Here is a 24,186-nt window from a genome sequence, read left to right as displayed (position 1 = left end):
AAAAATTCCCGGAATTCTAAACAATTCCCGGGTTTTTCCCGGATGTAAAAATTCCCGGGTTTTTCCCGGATCTCCCAGTTGGCCCAGGTGTTTGACACCCTGGTTTAGCAGTGTGTAGCCAGAGTCAGCCCAAACAGATACTGCTCATTGTATCTTTCATGCGACAACCAGGGTCAGCTTTTGCAGCAGAATTTTACATGTTTATTTGACAGAGTGGTCCCAAAAATGGTCTCATGGGATATTCATTTTATTGGTATGTATTAGCAGGGACAGTAAAATACTAAGAATAACTAGTACTCCATCAGTCACAGCTCTGTGCCCTGGGCAGCACTGACTACCACCATCATGCACCAGTGCAGCTCAGTAGTTGCTGTAGTACTGGTTATTCTTAGTGTTTGACTGTCCCTGTTAATACACACTGATAAAGTTAGTATCACACTTGACTAATTCGGGACCACTCTATCCAACTGGCACATAAAATTCCATATAAAAAATAATTTTGTTTGTTGTGAGAAACATGCTGATACTTGCCATTGACACTGGGTGTCACATGAAAGACATGAAGCTCCATATTTGTTTGGGCTGACTATTGCTACATATTGCAAAATAATAACAACAATAATTTGCAAATATCTTCTAAAACATCAGATGACTTTTAGGAGGGACATTGATTTATGAAGCCATGTTTACAGTTTGAAAACTTATAACAAAAAAGAAAGATTCAGTTGACCAATCTAAAATATTGCAATGGCCGGATGTGGCCAGCTGATCACTGTATTAAAAGAGGATGAGCCATCCACTCTGCAACACACTACAACCTCTGGCCTAAACATTAAACTTGAGTCCAAATACTACACAAACGTTTGAAAGTTTTACCACACTCTCATTATCAGCTAAAATGGAAAGTGGGTTACCACATAAAATTTCCTCCTGCCCTCCCATAAAAATATAAAATGTGCTCTGGCAAAATGTGGTGCCTCACGATCTGTAGGCCACAGGCATCACAGACTGGAGGCTAGTTTCATCAGAGTATGAAGTCTGAGTTACTGGGCTGGGTCGTATTGGAGTGGGGGATGACTTCATTCCACTGAAGCATCTGTCATCATGAAGTAAGACAAAGCCAGATGGTTGGCTTCAATAACAACAGCTGATTGTCCCTCAGTGCCAAGCACTCCTTATCTCACAACTGCATGGCTCTCTGGCTTGACAATGAGAAGGGTGTCTTCAATGGAATTACACAATGTATCATACTGTGTTTGATGCAGACATCCTGTATCAGTTTTTTCTTTTCACATAGACACCTATTCCTTGATCCCCTGCATAATTTGTGTAATTTCAAACACAGTTCAAGCTGTAGAGGGAGAATTACCTTTATGGGCAGCTAAATCACCTCTGCCACACATTGCCTGTCTGTTCCATCCTGTGCTGGTGTGCCCAAAATGTTGACATTTTTAGGTGTACAAATCCTAATGTTCAAACGGATGAAACATGTTGCAATGTACTCTCATAAGTTAACTACATTAAATGTTGTCATAATAATACAGAGTTATTATGGTAAACTCTCCTTGAGATTTATCATTTAACAACCTGATTACTTGGGCAGCCATTGCTGTTTCGACTAGGAGGTATTTTGCAGCTATTTAAGTGATTTTAGTGACCCAAAAAGTCCCTCTAACCCTTCTTTTTTTGAAATAGAAAGGTGACATTATTTTCAGAAGTCCGTACCTCACTCTTCATAATAACAAATACATTGTTAACCATTGAATGTGGTCTGTAACTAATGTTATTACCCAGCAGACCACCCGAACTGCTGAGAGAATATAGGCATTTTAGGACCCAATCACATCTGCTGAGCAGCTAGAGAACTAAAAAGAACTTGTATACAAAGCTTGCCTGGGTAAGCCTCATGCACTGTTATGCACTGAGTTGTGGTTGGGTCCCTGTAGATTGTGCACAAATGGCTATATAACCTGGTTGGCTGTTAATGACTATATAGGCTCAACAGACATCCATCTCACTGGACAAGAGCACACCTCAAAATTGAGGTTTTTTTCTTTTCTCCTCCCCCCCCCCCCCCCAATCCCAAGAGTTGTTTCTCCTAACACCCACACTTGAAATAATTATCACTCCTCACAGTTTGTTGTTAGTATAATTTACAGAAGTAGCCAGCTGTGGTTGCCCCTGCTTGCTAATGCATTAACTTGACTTGTTCCACAACCCTTCACGATAGGACTGCCGGAACATGATGTATGAATGAATGTACATGATTAAAATTCCATGAAGCTATTGCTCTACCAACACAGTTATACGGAAGTGAATCATGAGGTTGTGAACAGGAAGAAAGATATGCATGTCTACAGATGGAGTTTTTAAGAAGTATCAAGGGGTGTAAACGAACAGATATAATCAAAAATGTGGTACCAGAAATTAAGTAAATATATGCAGTGCAAAAGAGGAATTAGAAGAAGATGAGAGAAGATGAACTGAACAGCAACAAATAATGGATAATGATTGACTACCCATAAAAATAAATACAAATCAAAATGTCTGCTTGTGTCTGTATATGTGTGGATGGATATGTATTTGTGTGCGCGCGAGTGTATACCTGTTCTTTTCTCCCCCTAAGGTAAGTCTTTCCGCTCCCGCGATTGGAATGACTCCTTACCCTCTCCCTTAAAACCCACATCCTTTCCTCTTTCCCTTTCCTTCCTTCTTTCCTGACGAAACAGCCATTGGTTGCGAAAGCTTGAATTTTTGCGCACGTTTGTGTTTGTTTGTGTGTCTATCGATGTGCCAGCGCTTTCGTTTGGTAAGTCACATCATCTTTGTTTTTAGATATAATACAAATCAAAAGGAACATAAGATGTAGGACAAAGGAAATGGGAACCATAACAGGTTGTAAACAACCTGAAATGGAATGCAAAGAAGAAAAGCACTTAACAAGACAACACTTTCTTAACAATCAATGTGATACATAGGAGGAAGGAAACTACAGCAGAGTACTGATTATCTGAAACAAATATGGCTGAATGTGCTTGGACAACAGATTTTTTGGCTACTGGATAATAGACTTTTTGCATAGTATATCACAGTGAATATCACAGGAGCTATATGAGAGAAGGAAACTGTTATATAATGCACAAAACTGTACACATTTTGTATTAAACATCTTACTAATGTGTAACTAATGTCTAACAGCAGCAAATGGAAGTTTACAACAAGAGGCCCTATATTTTCTTTTTATTCGCAACAGAAAGACATTCTGTTGCTGTTAAATACCCCATACAGTTAACAAACAGCTATTACACAGCATTACATTCTTCTTCATTTTATTGGCTTCATAGCCACTTTAGCACAATAATTGTGACTTTGCTTTTCCTAGCTGTTGTTAGGATTTTGGCTATTTGGCCATTGATGACACTGGCAATGATTTTTTCGTCTGCCAGTGAGTGGCAGCCAGACTTATCTACACTACATTCCAGTTAGTCCCTAATGGATTCTGTTGCTACTGCATTTTTCATAGTAATCATATTCTTTAATCAGATCAGCCAGTTATGATACAAAATGGGTGTTTGGTGGCTCTTCATGTGCAGCAAGAGATCCATCTAATAGAAGTAGATTAGTCCCACTTATGATAGTATAGTGTCCTCGGTAGTAACTTAATCAGAACAATATGCAGCAATGCATTTGCGAAGAAATATCTGAAGCTTTCACTGCCCCCCTGGTTCACTGGTTCAAAAATTGAAGTATTGCTAAGAGGTAATGCTTAAATTTGAACGTTCTCTTTCCCCAGTGAAACAGAATTGAGAATGACTTCAGGTGTCATCACTAAACAACAAAACACTTCCACAGAATTTCTGATCATAGGCTAATGCCTTTTGACTTCCCACATTTGGAATACTTAGTCAGTGATATAGGAGCTAAAGTGTCAAGAGATTTGAACAATAGACCTATCTGTATGATGAAGATTCTAATAAAGATACAGACTGAAGCTTTTTGACTTAAATTTCATATTTATTTTGCATGTTTTGTGTTTGTGTTATTTTATTAACAGTGATCTGCCTCTGTGTCCAAGTTCTGAATTATAATTTGTTTATCTTTACACGGTGAGAGCATATCTGCTTGGCACTGGCACTTGTTGAGAGGATCTGTAAGGTCTTGAGAAATGAAAAGAAGCTTAATTAACATTATAGTTGGAAAGTACAAAATTGTAGATGTTCTACTGTACAACATCCACAATTCTGTGCTTTTCATATACAGATTTTCTACTAAACAGCAACAGAGGAGACAATTAACATAACTGACCAACAGAGTTAATGCCAGGAAGGCTTAAAGAAAAGTCACAGGATACTGGAAACAGCACAACAGTATCCTGTAACATAAATTTTCTTGGTTTTTTAACTGCAGAAGTTTGCAAGAGGTAAAAAAGAGAGTAGCTACCTCCAGATGAAGCAGCTGATGTGTCAGAACAACAATTACATTTCTTCTTTGTTTAACACAACATAATTTTTCCAACCAAAATTTTTCATTGACATCGATATATCCAGGATTGATAAAGACAACCACAGAGGCATCCCAGACACTAAATGCCAAGCTTAAGGTATGTAATGAAAATATTACTCCTTGATAAAAACAACGACTGAAAGTCATGAATCTAGAACAGGGCACAGCTTAAGGTTTATAAAGAACACCTTCCTGTGAGGCCTGTGGTCAACAGTTCTAGTGGTCCTTTTAGTAAGATCATCCACAAACGCTTAAAATTTCTGAAAGGCGCATTATATATTTCACCACCAATAGTCTGTTCAAAGTAGTTACAAACTGTCTGCAAACATTCGTCATGTCCCTACAGCTAACACTGTGAAATTTGTATCCTTGTGTATCATTAACCTTTATACAAATATACCTACTGAGTTTGGATTCCGTAAAAATGTTGGAACATATGAGGTAATACTGACCTTACGCCTTATCTTAGAAGAAACATTAAGGAAAGGCAAACCTACTTTTCTAGCATTTGTAGACTTAGAGAAGGTTTTTGACAATGCTCACTGGAATACTCTCTTTCAAATTCTGAAGGTGGCAGGAGTAAAATACAGGGAGTGAAAGGCTATTTACGATTTGTACAGAAACCAGATGGCAGTTATACGAGTCGAAGGGCATGAAAGGGAAGCAGTGGTTGGGAAGGGAGAAAGACAGTGTTGTAGCCTCTCCCCGATGTTATTCAATCTGTATATTGAGCAAGAAGTAAAGGAAACAAAAGAAAAAAAATCAGAGTAGGTATTAAAACCCATGGAGAAGGAATAAAAACTTTGAGGTTTGCCGATGACATTGTAATTCGTCAGAGACAGCAAAGGACATGGATGAGCAGTTGAACGGGATGGACAGTATCTTGAAAGGAGGATATAAGATGAACATCAACAAAAGCAAAACGAGGATAATGGAATGTAGTCGAATTAAGTCAGGTGATGCTGAGGGTATTAGATTAGGGAATGAGACCCTTAAAGTAGTAAAGGAGTTTTGCTATTTTGGGGAGCAAAATAACTGATGATAGTCGAAGTAGAGAGATATAAAATGTAGACTGGCAATGGCAAGGAATGCGTTTCTGAAGAAGAGGAATTTTGTTAACATAGAGTATAGATTTACGTGTCAGGAAGTCTTTTCTGAAAGTATTTGTATGGAGTGTACCATGTATGAAGTGAAACATGGACGATAAATAGTTTGGACAGGAAGAGAATAGAAGCTTTCGAAATGTGGTGCTACAGAAGAATGCTGAAGATTAGATGGGTAGATCACATAACTAATGAGGAGTTTGTGGCACAACTTGACAAGAAGAAGGGACCAGTTGGTAGGGCATGTTCTGAGGCATTAAGGGATCACAAATTCAGCATTGGAGGGCAGCGTGGTGGGTAAAAATCGTACAGGGAGACCAAGAGATGAACACATTAAGCAGATTCAGAAGGATGTAGGTTGCAGTAAGTACTGGGAGATGAAGAAGCTTGCACAGGATAGAGTAACATGGAGCGCTGCATCAAACCAGTCTCAGGACCGAAGACCACAACAACAACAACAACAACAACAACAACAACATACTGAGAAATACTATTGTGATTATTTGGAGAAACGGTCTACTGCTCAAGAAAAGATTATCACAACCTGAAGCTGATGAAATCCTCGATTTACTTTCTTTCATCCTAAACTACAATTACTTTAAATTCAGTAATGAAGAGTATTATCAGAAAGATAGCCTAAGTATGGGCAGTGCTACCTCAGGTTTTTCGGCTGACATTTTTATTAAATGCCTTGAAAGTAAGTTCTTTCTCAAGAATCCCACCTTAGTGAGAAAAATCTTGTATTACTTCAGATATGTGGCTGATTCAAAGCAATGACAGGAAATTGAGGATATGGTAAATAAATTCAAAACATTACATGGTAAAATTAAATTTACATTTGAGATCGGAATGGAAGGGTCCATTAATTTCCTGGACGCAAATGTCAAAAATTTAGGTGGTAAACACAAGTTTAGCATATTCAAAGAAAAAATCAGATTGTATAGTAAATTATGAGTCAAAGCACCCATCTCAGCACAAAAAATACTTTTTTTTGTTTTGCTTTCACAGGTTGTTCAAATTACCTCTTTCTCAAAAGAAGCATGACTTAGAAACTGACACAATTATCTGTATAGAAAAATCAAGTATTACTCTGCTAATTATGAAATTAATATTTAAAAAAAATAATTGTTAAGAAGCATAACAATGATAAAGAACTACAGGGGATTCAAACCCAGGGGATGAAGAGAGTAACAAGAGGTACATTTCACTGTCGTACTATGGAATCTTCAGCACAAAATTTGCATCAATTTTCAGAAAGCATAAAACTAGCATTTTTTATCAACTAATAACAATTTAGAATTATTTTTGGCTAATAGTGCAATGACATTGTAATTCTGTCAGAGACAGCAAAGGACTTGGAAGAGCAGTGGAACGGAATGGACAGTGTCCTGAAAGTAGGGTACAAAATGAAAATCAACAAAAGCAAAACAAGGATAATGGAATGTAGTCGAATTAAGTGGGGTGAAGCTGAGGGAATTAGGTTAGGAAATGAGGCACTTAAAGTAGTAAAGGAGTTTTGCTATTTGGGGAGCAAAATAACTGATGATGGTCGAAGTAGAGAGGATATAAAATGTAGACTGACAATAGCAAGGAAAGCATTTTTGAAGAAGAGAAATTTGTTAACATCGAGTATAGATTTAAGTGTCAGGAAGTCGTTTCTGAAAGTATTTGTTCGGAGTGTAGCCATGTATGGAAGTGAAACATGGACAATAAATAGTTTGGACAAGAAGAGAATAGAAGCTTTCGAAATGTGGTGCTACAGAAGAATGCTGAAGATTAGATGGGTAGATCATATAACTAATGAAGAAGTATTGAACAGAATTGGGGAGAAGAGGAGTTTGTGGCACAACTTGACCAGAAGAAAGGATTGGTTGGTAGGACATGTTCTGAGGCATCAAGGGATCACAAATTTAACATTGGAGGGCAGCGTGAAGGGTAAAAATCGTAGAGGGAGACCAAGAGATGAATACGCTAAGCAGATTCAGAAGGCTGTAGGTTGCAGTAGGTACTGAGAGATGAAGAAGCTTGCACAGGATAGAGTAGCATGGAGAGCTGCATCAAACCAGTCTCAGGACTGAAGACAACAACAACAACAACAACAACAACAACAATAGTGCAATAAGAAAAACCTTCTACATGAATCTGGAGTATACAAAATACTGTGCCCTAAATGTAAAGTATGTTACAGCAGGCAAACTGGATGCAGAGTCAAAGTTCGGTACAGTAACACGTAGCGCTCGAATGGAGGAATGAGGCATAAATGTTGCTGTTCATCGGATCCAGAGCAGGTGTGCAATTCTGTCTTGCTTGTCAGTTTACTTGTTGCATCACGCATGGAAGGGATGGTTTAAGGACCTACTGGCCAAGGTTGAGATTTTTCATCACAATAGATCCTCTGACATCCACCTGCTAAATGAAAAGGTTATGGTAAAAAGTACCCACTTCTGGGAAATTTTTGAGGAACATCTCATTAAAAGAAGGCGGTAACAAGACTGCATTCAACATGAATGTATCCATTTCACTTACCTATTTGACCAATTAACAGGTCAATATTCAAGTACAGTCTTGTTTGTTACTCATAATTGTTTTCCCCACCTTAAGGTCTACTATACCTCAATATGTAATACATTTAAGATCAACCGAATATTTCACAATGTTGATTTATAGCTCACAGTAAAATCTGTGCCATTACTTAATCATAATGTACTGCCTGTGGCATTTCTTTCTTCGCCAGAATAGGGCACGTATCAGCCGTATATAAAGTGTCCATGAGTTACTAGACATTTCAAGTCAACATATATCCTCTACGGAAGCCCTTTTAACTCATTATACTATTTTATATTTTTACTTGCTTCTGGGGAAGCTATCTTGTTCCTTAGCTGGTTTCATGACTTACATTAGCCCAGTGAGGGCACACATTTGAAAATAACCACATCCTCACTTAATCCCATTTGTTTGAACATATTTTATTTCCCATAACTCTGTTACATTCTTCTACTTTACTTATTTGTTCAGTTTTTATGCATCACTTGTTAGCTTCATACCTTTCAATGTTATATGCTGTTTTATTCCCAGAGATGGCACTCATGTGTTTTTACAACTTGTATGAGTCTAGTTTACTGCACTGTTTTCATTCCCTTATTTTACTTATTCATTCATTTATGTGCCACTTTACTTTTGGACATTGTAAAGCTGCTTTGTTCCACTTATCTCTACTGTAAGCCCAGAGATGATGCTGAAGTAATTTTACGAGCTTTACGATTTTAGTTTAAGCTTAGAGAGGGTAAACCATGTTTTATTGTACTATTTTCATTCCTTTAAATTTTAATGATTTTGGTGCATTATTTTAAAAATGTATTTTTTTTGTTGTATGGAATTATAAAAGGATCCTCTTCCATTAGTTTGTAATGCATAGTACATGACATACTGTCCTGTATTTACTGTCATATACTTACAGCTGCACACGTATGATTTGCTTTCCATGGTTTTACCATCACTTATGGTTTTATTGTCTGTAGGTAAAAAAATTAAATTATACAGCTTTACTATTATTTAACCTATCATCAACACCACAGTAGAGGGCACCACTTTTTTACATCACATTTTCTTGCTTTTCAACCATGTAAGCAATGGCCTCAGTTCATGTAAGACTCCTGTACGCTGTACACAACACATCATTTACTACGTGACACTTTCGAGAAATGTCGCACATTGTTACATGATATGTCACGGTGTGGTGCTTATGTTTACACTTACAATACATTGTCAACTGTCTTATATTTGTTCCTAATTCTCCTCTTCTGTAATTTTTAGCACAGAAAATGACTATGTAATAGTTGAAATATAAATCTGCTGTAATAAAGTGATGGATTTCACAGCCAACTGCTATTCTTTTCTCCATTGTCTAATCTTTCCAATGTCAATGTAAGGCATCCAGCATACAAGCCTCTGTCATCTAAACAAAAATGTGAGATGAGCATGGTTAAAATGGGTTTGAAATATTTAGAAACTGCTGCTGACTTCACCTCCCTTTTCGTCACTTTATTGCTCTTTCCCCCGTGTCAAATCCCCTCACACCATCTCAAAAAGTCTGGCCTGCTTTCCACTAACAAATAGAAAGAAAATACTGCAAAGACTGTGAAGATTTGGACGTCCTCCTGCCCTCTCCCTCATAATGTACAAAGAAGCACCTATACAACTTAATAATTTAGCTTAAATTACACAACACACACACACATTTCAGTATCAAGTAAAGTACAGAACATGTACAAGGTTAATTAATGAACTGACAGTTCATCAGAAAATTAAATGAGGACCTGGTAAATTACTGTTACCAAAAGTGGATACTATCCACATAATACGGTGACATATCCAATATAAAAAATAAAAATGTGTGTTGGAAGACAATTTCCTATTGGCTGTCACCACTGCTCACCATGGAATCATTGTCTACACATATCTGAATGAGATACAGCCTGGCTATAGATGACTGTTCTCTTCCAAGCATTTATTCTTCTGTAGTCAACTGACATTCCAACTTCAACTATGAATAAGGAGATAGGAATTGGCTACAGCTCAACAAATGCCAAGTTTCCCTCAACCTTGTTTACTCTTCTGGCCAGTTAGTTTCTCTGAAATCACTGTATGCCCTGGGAATAATCAGCATGGTGCTTTTTGAGCCTATCACTTCACTAACACCATGGATTATTTTTCTGCCTAGAACATTTTTAACCGGTTTTCATTTAGTTTTTTGTGTAATGGCTCTGATATACTTATTTTAATGCCAATGGTTAATAAATGTCAGATCACAATGAGGGCAAATCTGTCATATGATCTGATCAAACAAGCTAGATATGTTCCCCATTCTGTATGTACTCTACTCAGTTACGGAGGCTCTTTGGCATTGGATCAGAGGGTTCATTAAAACTTCACAATATTTATTTAGATGAGACACTTTCTCCTCATTTCTGGATGTGATTTGAAGAACAGAAGATCAGAGTTTTATATTCTGTACATGAGAAGGTCACAAGAGATGAAGCACACCATCAATTTAGATGAGGACAGGGAAAGAAATAGCCATGTGCTTTTGAAAGGAACCATTTTGCAATTTTTCTTAAACAAAAGGCAAGAGAATATAATCTGTACAACTGAACGGATCTGGACCTTATTTCCTAGAATGCAAGACAGTGCTTAAACACTGTGCAACTTCACACTCGGCAACAATGATTGCAGCTAGACAACTCAAGAAGGCATCAATCAAGCCAGCAAAATAAATTACTAAGTGCTGAATGGTGCTACTCAGACTGGCACCTGGATAAAAGTTCTCTCAATTAAAAAGACAATGAAAATATGCTATCAGGTAGTTGACATGATTTTAGCACAACAAGTCGCAGGTTATACCCCAGCACTTCTGCTGATGAAATGATCAGTACATGCAGTTGTGGTTAGCCTCTTTGACAGTACTCTCCTCCGATACGACACTCAAGTTTTAATGCCAACATCTAATATAAGAGCCAAGAGAAGAATATTTTTCGCATGACTAGAATTCATATAGGGTACGATCATACCATATCGAAGAAAAACTTTGTACTCCTATAGACTGGTAAAGGTACACCTACACACATCTACAGACTGTAATTAGAGCTATACAGTCGAGTGCAAAAATAACAGATTAACTTATCTCTTGTAATACCATTACATTTTTTAGTTTTGTGTGGCTGAAAGCATTATTCAGACTTTACTTTTACAGGTCAGTCCAGCACAGGAGTAGAATGCATGAAGCTGGCATATAGTATAGATTATTGCTGGTACACATATCACAAAAGTTTAGTCCACTGGTACACCAAAACAAATTGTTATGCAAAGTCCATAATAACCAGTTTTACTGAATGGACTGTGTTGTTGTTGTTGTTGTTGTCTTCAGTCCTGAGACTGGTTTGATGCAGCTCTCCATGCTACTCTATCCTGTGCAAGCTGCTTCATCTCCCAGTACCTACTGCAACCTACATCCTTCTGAATCTGCTTAGTGTACTCATCTCTCGGTCTCCCTCTACGATTTTACCCTCCACGCTGCCCTCCAATGCTAAATTGGTGATCCCTTGATGCCTCAAAACATGTCCTACCAACTGATCCCTTCTGGTCAAGTTGTGCCACAAACTTCTCTTCTCCCCAATCCTATTCAATACCTCATTAGTTATGTGATCTATCCACCTTATCTTCAGTATTCTTCTGTAGCACCACATTTCGAAAGCTTCTATTCTCTTCTTGTCCAAACTAGTTATCGTCCATGTTTCACTTCCGTACATGGCTACACTCCAAACAAATACTTTCAGAAACGACTTCCTGATACATAAATCTATATTCGATGTTAACAAATTTCTCTTCTTCAGAAACGCTTTCCTTGCCATTGCCAGTCTACATTTTATATCCTCTCTACTTCGACCATCATCAGTTATTTTGCTCCCCAAATAGCAAAACTCCTTTACTACTTTAAGCGTCTCATTTCCTAATCTAATTCCCTCAGCATCACCCGATTTAATTTGACTACATTCCATTATCCCCGTTTTGCTTTTGTTGATGTTCATCTTATATGTTCCTTTCAAGACACTATCCATTCCGTTCAACTGCTCTTCCAAGTCCTTTGCCGTCTCTGACAGAATTACAATGTCATCGGCAAACCTCAAAGTTTTTACTTCTTCTCCATGAATTTTAATACCTACTCCAAATTTTTCTTTTGTTTCCTTTACAGCTTGCTCAATATACAGATTGAATAACATCGGGGAGAGGCTACAACCCTGTCTCACTCCTTTCCCAACCACTGCTTCCCTTTCATGCCCCTCGACTCTTATGACTGCCATCTGGTTTCTGTACAAATTGTAAATAGTCTTTCGCTCCCTGTATTTTACCCCTGCCACCTTTAGAATTTGAAAGAGAGTATTCCAGTCAACATTGTCAAAAGCTTTCTCTAAGTCTACAAATGCTAGAAACTTAGGTTTGCCTTTTCTTAATCTTTCTTCTAAGATAAGTCGTAAGGTCAGTATTGCCTCACGTGTTCCTACATTTCTACGAAATCCAAACTGATCCTCCCCAAGGTCCGCATCTACCAGTTTTTCCATTCGTCTGTAAAGAATTCGCGATAGTATTTTGCAGCTGTGACTTATTAAACTGATAGTTCGGTAATTTTCACATCTGTCAACACCTGCTTATGGACTGTGTACTGCAGTCTAATTAAACATTATTACAAGTAAGTATCTATGAATAAGGATAGAACACTGAAATTTGCAGTGTGTGTTGATCTACATTCAGCGTCATTTAAGTAGAGATTTTTCTAAATTTAACCCTTAAGGGAGTGAAACAGGGGATGAGAGGTTTTTTGAAAATATGTCGCAATTAGGGTAACATTGAAGCTAGACCTAAAAAATTGGTATTTGGTTTCTGGGCCAGAAATAAAGAAATACTTATTTCTGCATTTTTGTAATATTAATCCCTCTGGAGATGAAATAGTGGCAGATATTTAAAAAAAAATAAACCATTATTGAGGAAACTACTAAGGAATTTTTTAAGTCTACATCTATGAAAAAAGGTAATTGACTTCTTGGTTAAAAATGAAAAAAAGCATGTGTTTCACTGTTTTAGGGAATTCAGTCACTAAGGGGGCCAGACTGATTCACTGCCTCGTTATCATCCATCCATCCATCCATCCATCCATCCATCCCAAACCACTAAGGACAGACACTTGAAATTTGGACAGGGTAGAGATCTTGTACCGTAGGCATCGTTTAAGATATTGTTCAAAATTCCACTCCTAAGAGGATGAAATAGGGGATGAATGGTTTTGAAAATATGTAGCTACTAAGGCAATTTTGAAGCTACACCTACAAAAATTGATATTTTGTTTCATCAGATACAAAAAATGTTTCTCAGCATTTTTGGAAAATCTAGTAGGTGAAAGCTTTTTGAAAATAAATTATTATTAGAGAGCTACTAGTGCATTTTAAAGCTACATCTATTAAAATTGGAATATGACTTATCCATCAGAAATAAAAAATAAAATATTTTATGAATATATTTCGTTACATTAAAAAAATTTGAAGCTAAATCTATTAAAAGTGGTATTTCATTCCTCGGTTAGAAATAAAAAAATATTTGTTGAGGGATGGAAGCTTCTACTGAATATCACCACAACAATGCAAATTCCTGATTAATAAACACCTTGGGCTCTAGTTACCACAATCGCTTTTTGGTCAGAAGTACATTTGGAAAAGATCATGCTTCTGTGGCCTTAGTTAGCATGGAAAGTTTAGAAGATGGTGCAATTTGCAAACAACATAAAATTCGACCATACAGTTTACGTGAACAAAGCAGTGAGCACAAAGACAGCCAATACCACTCCAAAAGTTTCTTATGTACATCCTTTAACCCATTTATAAGACAGACTGTCAGTTACCCTAAGTACGAAAAACTAACAAGGGACATAAGTTCTAAACTAATCTGAACTTACTTCAAAATTTCTACCTAACCGACAACACAAGTGTACTTAACGTTAGTGGTTCACAATGGTAACCAGTATCTCAGCATTAATTAGTTAACGAAGTCATCCTGAAACAGCAAGAAACAAAATCTTGAAGTGCACTGCATTTTCCCACAAAAGGATTTTTTTGACACAGCTAGTAAAGCATTACAATATAACACTTCAAGGAAATCTGTATCGTGTTTTCATACTACTGTTGCAGCACACATACAATTATTTTCCTCAGGGTCAGTTGCAAAAATTGTTCCCACAGGAATGTGTGTAATGGTTCTGTAAGCCAGAAAATCTAGAACAGTAGAGTACCTGCACACCTGACGCACCATGAGGAGCTGCTGCAGGTGACAAGGGCACCTACTCTGTCTCAGACAAGAGTCTAGGTACCTGTGGCTATCCTAATCCCCTCATGGTGGATGACATCATTGATCTCAATGTAATTAGGTCTTGCTGATCCATATACCACGCATCCATAGTGTAGTCAGAATTGTACAAAAGCTTTATAAACTGGAACAGACTCTGCTCCACAAGATATGTGACTAAGGTATTTTAAAATGATCAGTGCCTCGAGGTACCTTGCCTTTAGGTCACCCGGGTATAACAACAACAAATAATACGCATCCCAGAACCTTCACCAAATCTTTGAAATTTAAAACTGTCCCCTCATTTACAGGTCAAGTATATTAAAAAAACTACACAAGTAAGAGAATGACTCACATTCCAAGGATCCTGTACAACTTAGTTATGTAGGCTTTTATAAATAGTTCATCCATCCCAGGGATCGAGAATCTTGACACTTTCTGCCTGTTATCGATGTCAATACTGGCAAGATATCAGTCCCAGGAATTCCAAGACTTTTTAAGTTTTAGATTTAAATTTTTGTATAATTTCATATTCACTACTGTAATTTTCCTTTTATTTTATTAGTCTTGGAGTTATATTAACATTCTACACTAACTGGCAATGTGTTGAATTTGTCTGTTCTCATCCCTGTTGCCTTAACTAATATGATTTGATGGGAGTCTCCAGGGGAGAGAATGTTACAGCCAGCCATAGGGCTACTGCTGTCATGCAAATGCCAAATATTTCTATGGTATGCTTCAATGGAAATTTTATGAGAGGTTACAATCTTATTCCAAACAATGGAAGTGCAATTCTGCATCAATTACCAGTATTACTTTGCTTTGAAATATTACATATGCTATACGTGTCATAGGCACAGACTACCAGGGGATGTCAGGCAGACAAAAAAGTGATCCCATAAGGGTTCCATTTTTACCAACTGAGGTACAAAACCCCAAAAAGTGATGAGAATGGTTAAAATAAAACACTCTCTCTCTCTCTCTTTTTTCTGTTGAAAATCTAAAATTGGCATAAGAAGCCCACTCTTACGTGTTAGATGATCTAATGGCTTTGCACTTAGCCCCTTTTATGTTTTTATTTATCCGTGTGATATTTCTCTATCAATGGCAATGCTGGCAGTGATGGATGTTTTGGCATGCTGTTTGTTGCTCTCTGTGACATTCTTGGTTGTGGTGTGAATGCCCTCTTGTGTCTGGTATTCTCTGCAATGGTTTTGCTTGTTGCCAAAATGGAAACAGTTGCTGTTTTTGCAACTACACTTGAAGTAACGTGTATTTTTGCTTACACTACAGGTCTGCATTGCAGGACATATCATCCATTATTACAGGTTCCCCCTGATGCAAATAACATTGTTAATGTCTGCAGATGCTATGCTTTTTGATTCAGCATAGGATATCCTCTTCATTATTTTAATCTCCTGCACCCACCTTTGGTCCTGAAATACTTTGCAGCTTTATTCCATACCCCCTGATCACCACCACCATTAACAAAGCATTCTGGAAGAGAAAAAGACTCCCGCTTCACCATATCTACCATATGACACACTGCTGGCAGGCAAGAGTTCTGTGGCTGTATCATTGAAATTTAAAACATTGCACGGGGTTAACATCAAACAATGGAAAATCCAGGACGGAATGTAACAATATTATGAGAAGGGAAGTTGCTACTCTCATACAGCAGAGATGCTGAGTCACAGATAGGGGGGGAAAAAAAGACTATCACAGTTAAAGCTTTCAGCCACTGGCCTTTGTCAACAATAGATATGCATACAAACAAACAAACAAACACACACACACACACACACACACACACACACACACACAACTACAGTCTCAGGCAACTGAAAACATGTTTTCAGTTGCCTGAGACAGCAGTCGATGTGTGTGTGCACGCGCGTGTATTGTTGACAAAGGCCGAAAGCTTTAACAGTGGAAGTCTATTTGTTGTGCCTATTGTCACTCAGCATCCCTGCTATATGGTGAGTAGCAACGTTCCTTCTCATAATATTATTGCAAAGGGGTTAGGAATATACAGCAACACTTTCAGTTCAAGGAATCCTGCCTTAATATACTCAAGTAAGTTCAGTGAATCAAAAATTGGAATAAAGGCATCAGTCATTTGAAGCTTGCCGTTGACACACTTCATCATATTTTGTTATCTCTGTTACTCTCTCAAGGTATCATTCCATCAGTTAGTCTTTTGTCTACATATTCACAATATTATGTCATGAAACCACACTTCTGCTTGACTTACAGGTATTATGCTTTTCTACGACTAAAAGTAATTCCCCAACCTTCTTGCACTTAAGCAGCTGCTCAGCTTCTTTAGCACAGTTTGTTTTTGTTAATAACACCCATTTCCAAGCTGTTTTACTGATTCGAGTGATGTAGTGATTTATTCCAGTGCATGCTGAATATAAAAAAGGTGAGACATAATTCCTGGTAATTAATTACCTTCAGGAGACTAAGTGTTTACTGCGCGCGCGCGCACACACACACACACACACACACACACACACACACACACACACACACAGAGAGAGAGAGAGAGAGAGAGAGAGAGAGAGAGAGAGAGAGAGAGAGAGAGAGAGAGAGCAAGTGCAAGTGATGACATTATCCTAGCTTTTGAAACAGCTGTATGCTTCCTTGGATAAGAGAGAGGGATAGAGTAGTACAGAGTAAAAGGGAAAGATTGGTCATTCAGACTGCAGCATGAGAGGAACTCATCTGTAGTGAGGAGGATGAGGAGGAGGAGGATGGACAAAGATATTCTCACTAAAGGTGGGTCCTTCTCATCATGGAGTCTGAGTGACCTGTCTTTCTGTTTTAACTTTCCCCATTCTATCCCCCTCTACTGCCCGACGAAGTATCTAGGAGTTCCAAAAGCTAAGAAAATATCACCACTTTTACTTTTATGCGAGTATATTTCACCTTCTGGTGAAATACTGGCCAGATATTCTATCTCATATTTATTCACATATGGACATTATATATTATGATATGAGACAACACACTGTTGTGTTCAATTATATTGTTTACTACAATAGGCCTATATCTGCAGGACTGCCACCTTCAGGTCTATGGAAAGCACACTGTATGGCACAATATTTCAAATTTTGAAGCAGATAATTTAACTTTTATAGAATTGTGGTTGCTATGTACATCAGGCAGTCTTGATATCCATATGACATCAATGTCTCAGTTGCTGTCAGACTACTGCATAAGTATGCTCCTTTGGTATTGATGGAGCTACATTAGATTTTAAACTTACGCTGGAGCAGATATTTGTGAAGATGTTGAATTACGAGAGTTTTTCATAATGATGTTACTTAACAACTGTAGTGGTAGTTGAGTCAGCGATGTTATGCGGTTACAGGCTGTTTGCTTCTATGGTATTCTGTAGGTCATATCTTTCTTCTTGCCAGCTACATTACACTGCTTATATGATTTGCGTTCATGTGGTTCTACATTCATATATAAAACCTTGACAGCCTGTTCTACATCGCCCACGTGTTCATTGTCTTCAAGTGATGGAAGGAAGTTCATGGGTTACTGTCGTCCCCTCTAACGTGTTCTTGGTTGAATTTTCCTTAATTACATTTCAACACATCTGTACCAAGCTACTGTTCACACTTGTAGTAGAAAGTGTTGATTTTTCTGGAGGGCTAAAACGTCGAGCTCCCTTTGAAGGTTGGTTGGCAATGAGATCCACTTGACCACTGTAAGATTTTGAACATTGTTAATCATAAGCCAATTCTGTCCCACAACCAGCTAGAGGAGCTCAGGAAACCCAGGTTTGCCAAACCTGCACCCCGTCACCTGAGCTCGCTGAGTTGCTCACTGTTTGCCATTATCCCAAGAGGCAGGTGTGTGGCTAATCAAATATCACAGCCATGATGAGCATTATGCCCCTGTATTGGTCCCGGTAGGAATTACTAAATTGGTCCCGGTAGGAATTACTAAATTGGTCCCGGTAGGAATTACTAAGTAAAGTTAAACTCTATTTAGTAATTCTGAAAACTTACAGCCAACCCTTATTAGAAAGCAGCACATCACACATTAAAATTTTAGTTCTGTCTGCAGAGCCTTACAGTTTATGTTATTGGATAAAGTGGAAAATAAAACTTACCCTCCACAGCCCACCAACTCCTTCATACCGATAAACTTCTTGGAAACAGTCAAGCAATCCTCTCTGGCCACCCAGCACTTGCATGCGCACCTTAAGTACATCTGTTGGATTGGCAATTGCACTGGAGACCATGCCTGCAATAACTGCACAACACACATTGACGGCAACATCATCTTCCTTGCCTTGCGAAACAATGCGTTTCAACGAATAATACGTGCCAAATTTTATCGTGCCGTAGGTGGCTTGCCTTAGAACAGCGGGCCAAATACTGGAACAAGCAAAGCAGGAAACTAAATATGGTGGACAAGTTCACAAAAATTATTTAGAAAATACACTTATTATCTGCACATGCTCACCCAGCGTATAATGCCCCAAAACCTTCTTTCTTTGTTATCTTACAAAAAGCATCAATCATTCCACGATACTTAAGCTCAGCATAGTTGCTATCAATTTTCTGCCCCTGAATTTGCAGACGAGTCTTCGTAGTATCAATTGGAAATGTACCTACGGATTACAATAATTGTCAATTTCATTATTCTGAATACTACAGATATAATTTTGTTCATATTATGGTATGTATGGGGCAGCACTGTAAGTCAAACTGATGGTTTTCCAATAGTGGTCTGTAACATTCACACAGTATATACACCAACACAAAGTGTATGAGAAGACAAACATGCATGACAGGACAGTTCTATAATAATTATGGTTTAGGGCAGACTATTTCACTTTCACGGCATTCAATACAGACTGAAGTTTGTACGACAAGATTTAATCCACGTATGATTAACCATTATGGTTAGTGATGCAGCTGACACTTTGCACCCTGCTTTAAATTTTTTAATGTATCAAATATGGATTTCAAAACAATTTAAAAATTCCTAGATTGAAGCAATTAACAATAACATACTCTTTAGTCAGCAAATTAAAATGGTGCCCTACCAATATGTGTTTTAAGAGTACAGTACACTCATTAACATGAGACACTGTGCATTAAACAACAAAATTCTGAACAGAATCACTACAATATTTGAGTTATGGAGCAATTACTCATTCAGTTCTTTGCAATCACCATGATTTTCCAATGTAAGAAAACCTAATTACATCTACCAAGTGAGGTAATATAATATAACACATCAAGGAGACAGGTATGTAGGTAATCATCAAACTGGACAATGAATGCAAGGAGAAGGGATAGATTTACACAAGTTTTAAGATGTACTGGTGCTGCAAGTGACTGGAATGGAAATATTGCTTATGGAAATGAAGAAATAACATTTTCAAGAGAAATGGTCTGTAGCAGAATATCATTGCAAGTTAACATACAACTATTAAAAGTGGTGGATTTATCTTCACTGTTATGCTCTGCACACTATTCAATCACAGTCAGGCATTAAACTAAAACTGAAGCACTCTGATATTATGATTTTTTTAAAATTATATTGAATTGGATTTTAATGTTAATCAGTAGCTTGAGCAACTCCTGAATGGCAATTTGGTATTTGGATATTCTCCTTCCTCCACATCCATGATCCTCATTGTTTGAACGTAACTGAGTAGAACAGAAATTCCTTTGAAAATGAATGTTTGCGTACCAACAATTGGTTCTACCAATGAAAACATGTCCTATGTTCAACAGTGAGCAGCAGATGTCAATGTTTCTCCCAATACACCCACTGTATTCTTTTAAATGGATCTGCACAATCACTATTATCTTGCTCAAGAATTTAACTCCGGTAGTCAAAAATCAAATGTAAAATTCGAAACTGTAAGAGTGAACATAAATTTAGTGAAAAACAATTGTGTATACTTTCATCCTCTGTTGGCAAACATCAAAACAGCCACACATTAAGAAGCCAGAAAAGTAAAGACTTGTAAACTATGGTACACCTTCCTACGCTTTTCGAAATAATTATTAGTTTCTCAATGTTCAGAGGGCATAGCTTTCACAACTGTACGTTCAATTAATGAAAAGATGCTCCAGTTCCTAATAAGAACTTAATGAAGTCCATAGGACTGGTTTCAGCCTTTATATTACACCATTATCAAGTGTATCTGAAAGTTATGCTGTAGAGAAGTATTTTATAATTTGACAGTCTTTTCTTCAGCATAGCTCTCAGAGACACTTGATAATGGTCTAATATAACAGCCAAAATTAATCTTGTGGACTTCATAACTTTCTTATCAGCAACTGGAGGAGATTTTCATTAACTTTCAAAAGATTTCAGGAGTTAGAATTACACTTTTCTGCTCATAGTGTGACTAAAATGAAACCAATTCTGGAGTAATCCTGATGTGGGCACTTCCACATTCATCTTACAGCTCTGATTGGCTTCCATCTGATTTCTTTCAGTTACAATAAGAGAAAGATATCATCCATGGGTATAATGTTTTCAGTTCTAAAACTGGTTGTCCCTGCCTAAAAGTATTTCTAAACAACATTACCAAGGAGACAAACCATCACTCTTTAAGTGGCTTGAGACAGTGCATTAAAGAAGTGAGTATCCTTAAGAGGACCACAATGTGGTCCAGGTAAAAAAAAAATTGATTTTCGGTTTTCATCATATTTTGATAGATCAAGGTTTTATTTAAATACTCTGAAAAGGATTTTGCTGAATTTTTTTTCTGGGCATTTAAAGAGCATTTTCCTACCCACTTTTCTGCATATATTTTAGATCTTTATATCCCCTAGATTGCACATTAGAGATTTTTTTTTCCTTTTTTTTTATTTTTTAATTTACTCCCGAGTGTGTTGGCTATTCTTCGAATGCAACGGTCAGTATTCTTTTGTTTCTGCTGTTTGTAAACAACACGCTTTCAAACACATGGTTAGTTTTGTTCAAGTGTGATTGCGAGTAGTTGTTATACTTACGTTTGTAGTGCTTGTTTACATGTGTTTTGTTGTGTTTATTGAAGATGACAAAACGTAAAGGCATTTTCAAGAAATGACAATTTAGAGGAAACAAGTTTAGAAAGTTTTCTGTGCAAGAGGTTATGTCGCCTGGCAACGATGTTTCTAATTGTAATTCTTCAACAAATGCATCATCAAAGAAGCTCTCGCCATTTCAAGAGAGTTACAACGAATTTACTGCAAGTGGCAAGGGGTGCAGTAACATTATTACATATTTGAGTATTTTATCGGATGTAATTTCTAAATTAGTACCATGTAGACAGTGTGGTGAGTCACAGAGTGTGAAAATTTGTGAGAGCGCCAGTGGGAGAAAAGGCCTAGCAATTGCTTTGGATTTAATTTGCACTAAATGCTCAGCTGTGGTTTCATTTATGAGTTTTTCAAAACCAGATGCAAGTGGTCCTCATGAAATCAATACTAGATTAGTTTATGCCTTATGATCCATTGGCAAGGGCATGGCTGCAGGGAGAACATTTAGTTCAGTGATGAACTTACATCAATCACCAAATAAATTTAAAAACTGACTGCAATATTAGAGAAAGCTGTATGTGAGGTCAGTGAGGAAAGCATGAAACTGGCTGCTAGGGAAGCAGTGGAAGAAAATGATGGATGTTCGGATATTGCAGTTGCACTTGATGGAAGTTGGCAGAAAAAAAGGACATACTTCTCTGAATGGAGTAGTGACTGCCATGAGTGTAGACACCGGTAAAGTGTTAGATGTGGAGATAATGTCTAAATATTGAAAATGTTATAAAGTCAATGAACATAAAGAACACAACTGTGTGGTTAATTTTAAAGGAACAAGTGGCGGTATGGAAGTTCATGGAGTACAACAAATATTTCATCGCTCCGTAGAAACAAGAGGCGTATGGTACACCAAATATCTGGGCGATGGTGACAGTAAGGCATACAACAAAGTGGTGAACTCTAAGCCATATGAAGATACCATTATTAGCTAAATAGAATGTGTAGGTCATGTTCAAAAACGTTTGGGAACAAGGCTGAGAAAACTAACTGTTGATACGAGAGGAAAAAAATTAGAAGATGGAAAACTGTTGACCGGACAGAGTCAGTTAACTAAAACTGAAATAGAAAACTTGCAGGTATACTATGGGTAGACAATTAGGAGATATAAAGAAAATTAGGAGGCAATGAAGAGAGATGTTTGGGCCATATTCTTCCATAAGTCCTCTTCTGATCATAAGCCATGTCGTGGATTGTGTCCTGCAAGAGAAAATTCGTGGTGCATATACAATAGGGCTCAGGCAACTGGAGAATCTTATTCTCACCAGCACTCTCTTCCTGCTGCTGTTATTACAGCAATTAAACCTATTTTCAGAGGCTTGGCACATCCTGACCTTCTAAGGAAATTTCTGCAATGGCAGACACAGAACCCAAATGAATGTTTCGACAGCATAATTGGGAACCACCTTCCTAAAACTGTATTTGTAGGCATGCATACAATGAAGCTACAAGTTCATGATGCTGTTATTACATTCAATTGTGGTAATATTGGAAAGTGCTGTGTACTGAAAAAGCTGGGAATTAATCCTGGTGAAAATATGATCACTGGGCTGCAACACTGCGAGATAAAATGAGGATAGCCAATGCAGACAGGTCTGCATCTAATATGGCCAAGAAAGCAAGACAAACAACCAGGAAGGTGAAAAAGAAGCTGGAACACCTGCTAGAGGCCAAAGAAGGGCCATCATATACAGCAGGACAGTTTTGATTAACTGTAAGTAACAAATTTCAAAAGTTTTTTCTTTAGAGTCAATTTCCTGCAAACTAAACTTTTCAGTACATATGCCCTATTATATCAAACTATCATAGATAAATGAATGAAACTTTTGGAGCCTCTGCATAACATAAAAAGCCGCCTCCGGTACTACATTAATTAATATTCCCTATCAGGAAATTCACAAAAAAATATTTTCTGCAGAAAAAACTTAATATTTTTTGTTAGTATACTTAAAAAAATATTTCTTAAAAACTATAAAATGGATAAAGTAGATTTTAGTACAGTTTACTCTATTATCATCATGTAAATACAGTAAAAATATTAAGGTCCTGCATCAATTTTTTTTTCAGAAATGGGTCAAACACTTGCTTAAATTAACATGGGTTAGATAGGCAAGGTGTGGTCCCCTTAAAACCATGAATTTTCATTAAAAACTTCTGGATGTTTCCCACATTTGTTTCTTAATTCTGTCTGCTTCCTGGGTCATTATTTGTTCACTGATTCAGTTTGTACTCTTACTTTCATATCCTTTTCTTGAGCTTTGTAAAAATGAGTGATTTTATTCTTGTGATAGTACACTCTGTGTGCCCTTTCGCATAAATCCACAACATAAGAGTCTTCAATTGACTGCAGTGATTGACGTCACATGCATTTCAATAATATATAGTGGAATTATGTTTATGAACATGCTGTTGAAACAACATAGCGCAAAATGTATGCATCATTGCAAAATGTATACATCATCCCACATTTTAGGTAACCAATTTCCCTGTCTATGACACCACAACAAACATTTACTTCTTACTTTATATAGGGATTAAACATAAATTTTGAGTGCAGCAGAACAAATTATGGTGAACACAGGTATCCACTAAATTTTAATTATATTAGGTCAGTGCTTAATTTGTAAGAA

General features: G+C 37.3%; 1 protein-coding gene across 1 annotated transcript in view; it reads right to left on the bottom strand.

Annotated features, from left to right (window-relative positions):
* The window catches only part of LOC126336526 (mitochondrial uncoupling protein Bmcp), a 99,642-nt gene that overhangs the window by 51,567 nt on the left and 23,889 nt on the right, over window positions 1-24,186 (bottom strand). The window contains exons 3-4 of the mRNA XM_050000321.1: window positions 18,978-19,125; window positions 18,622-18,889 (exon numbers count right to left, since the gene is read on the bottom strand). Coding sequence (XP_049856278.1) covers window positions 18,622-18,889; window positions 18,978-19,125 — 416 coding nt within the window. The remainder of the gene's footprint in view (window positions 1-18,621; window positions 18,890-18,977; window positions 19,126-24,186) is intronic.

Source organism: Schistocerca gregaria, chromosome 2 (genome assembly GCF_023897955.1).
Source record: "Schistocerca gregaria isolate iqSchGreg1 chromosome 2, iqSchGreg1.2, whole genome shotgun sequence".
In the NCBI taxonomy this organism is placed as follows: domain Eukaryota; kingdom Metazoa; phylum Arthropoda; class Insecta; order Orthoptera; family Acrididae; genus Schistocerca; species Schistocerca gregaria.
The sequence above is the reverse complement of the archived record's forward strand: the minus strand, read 5'-3'. Positions and strand labels throughout refer to the sequence as shown.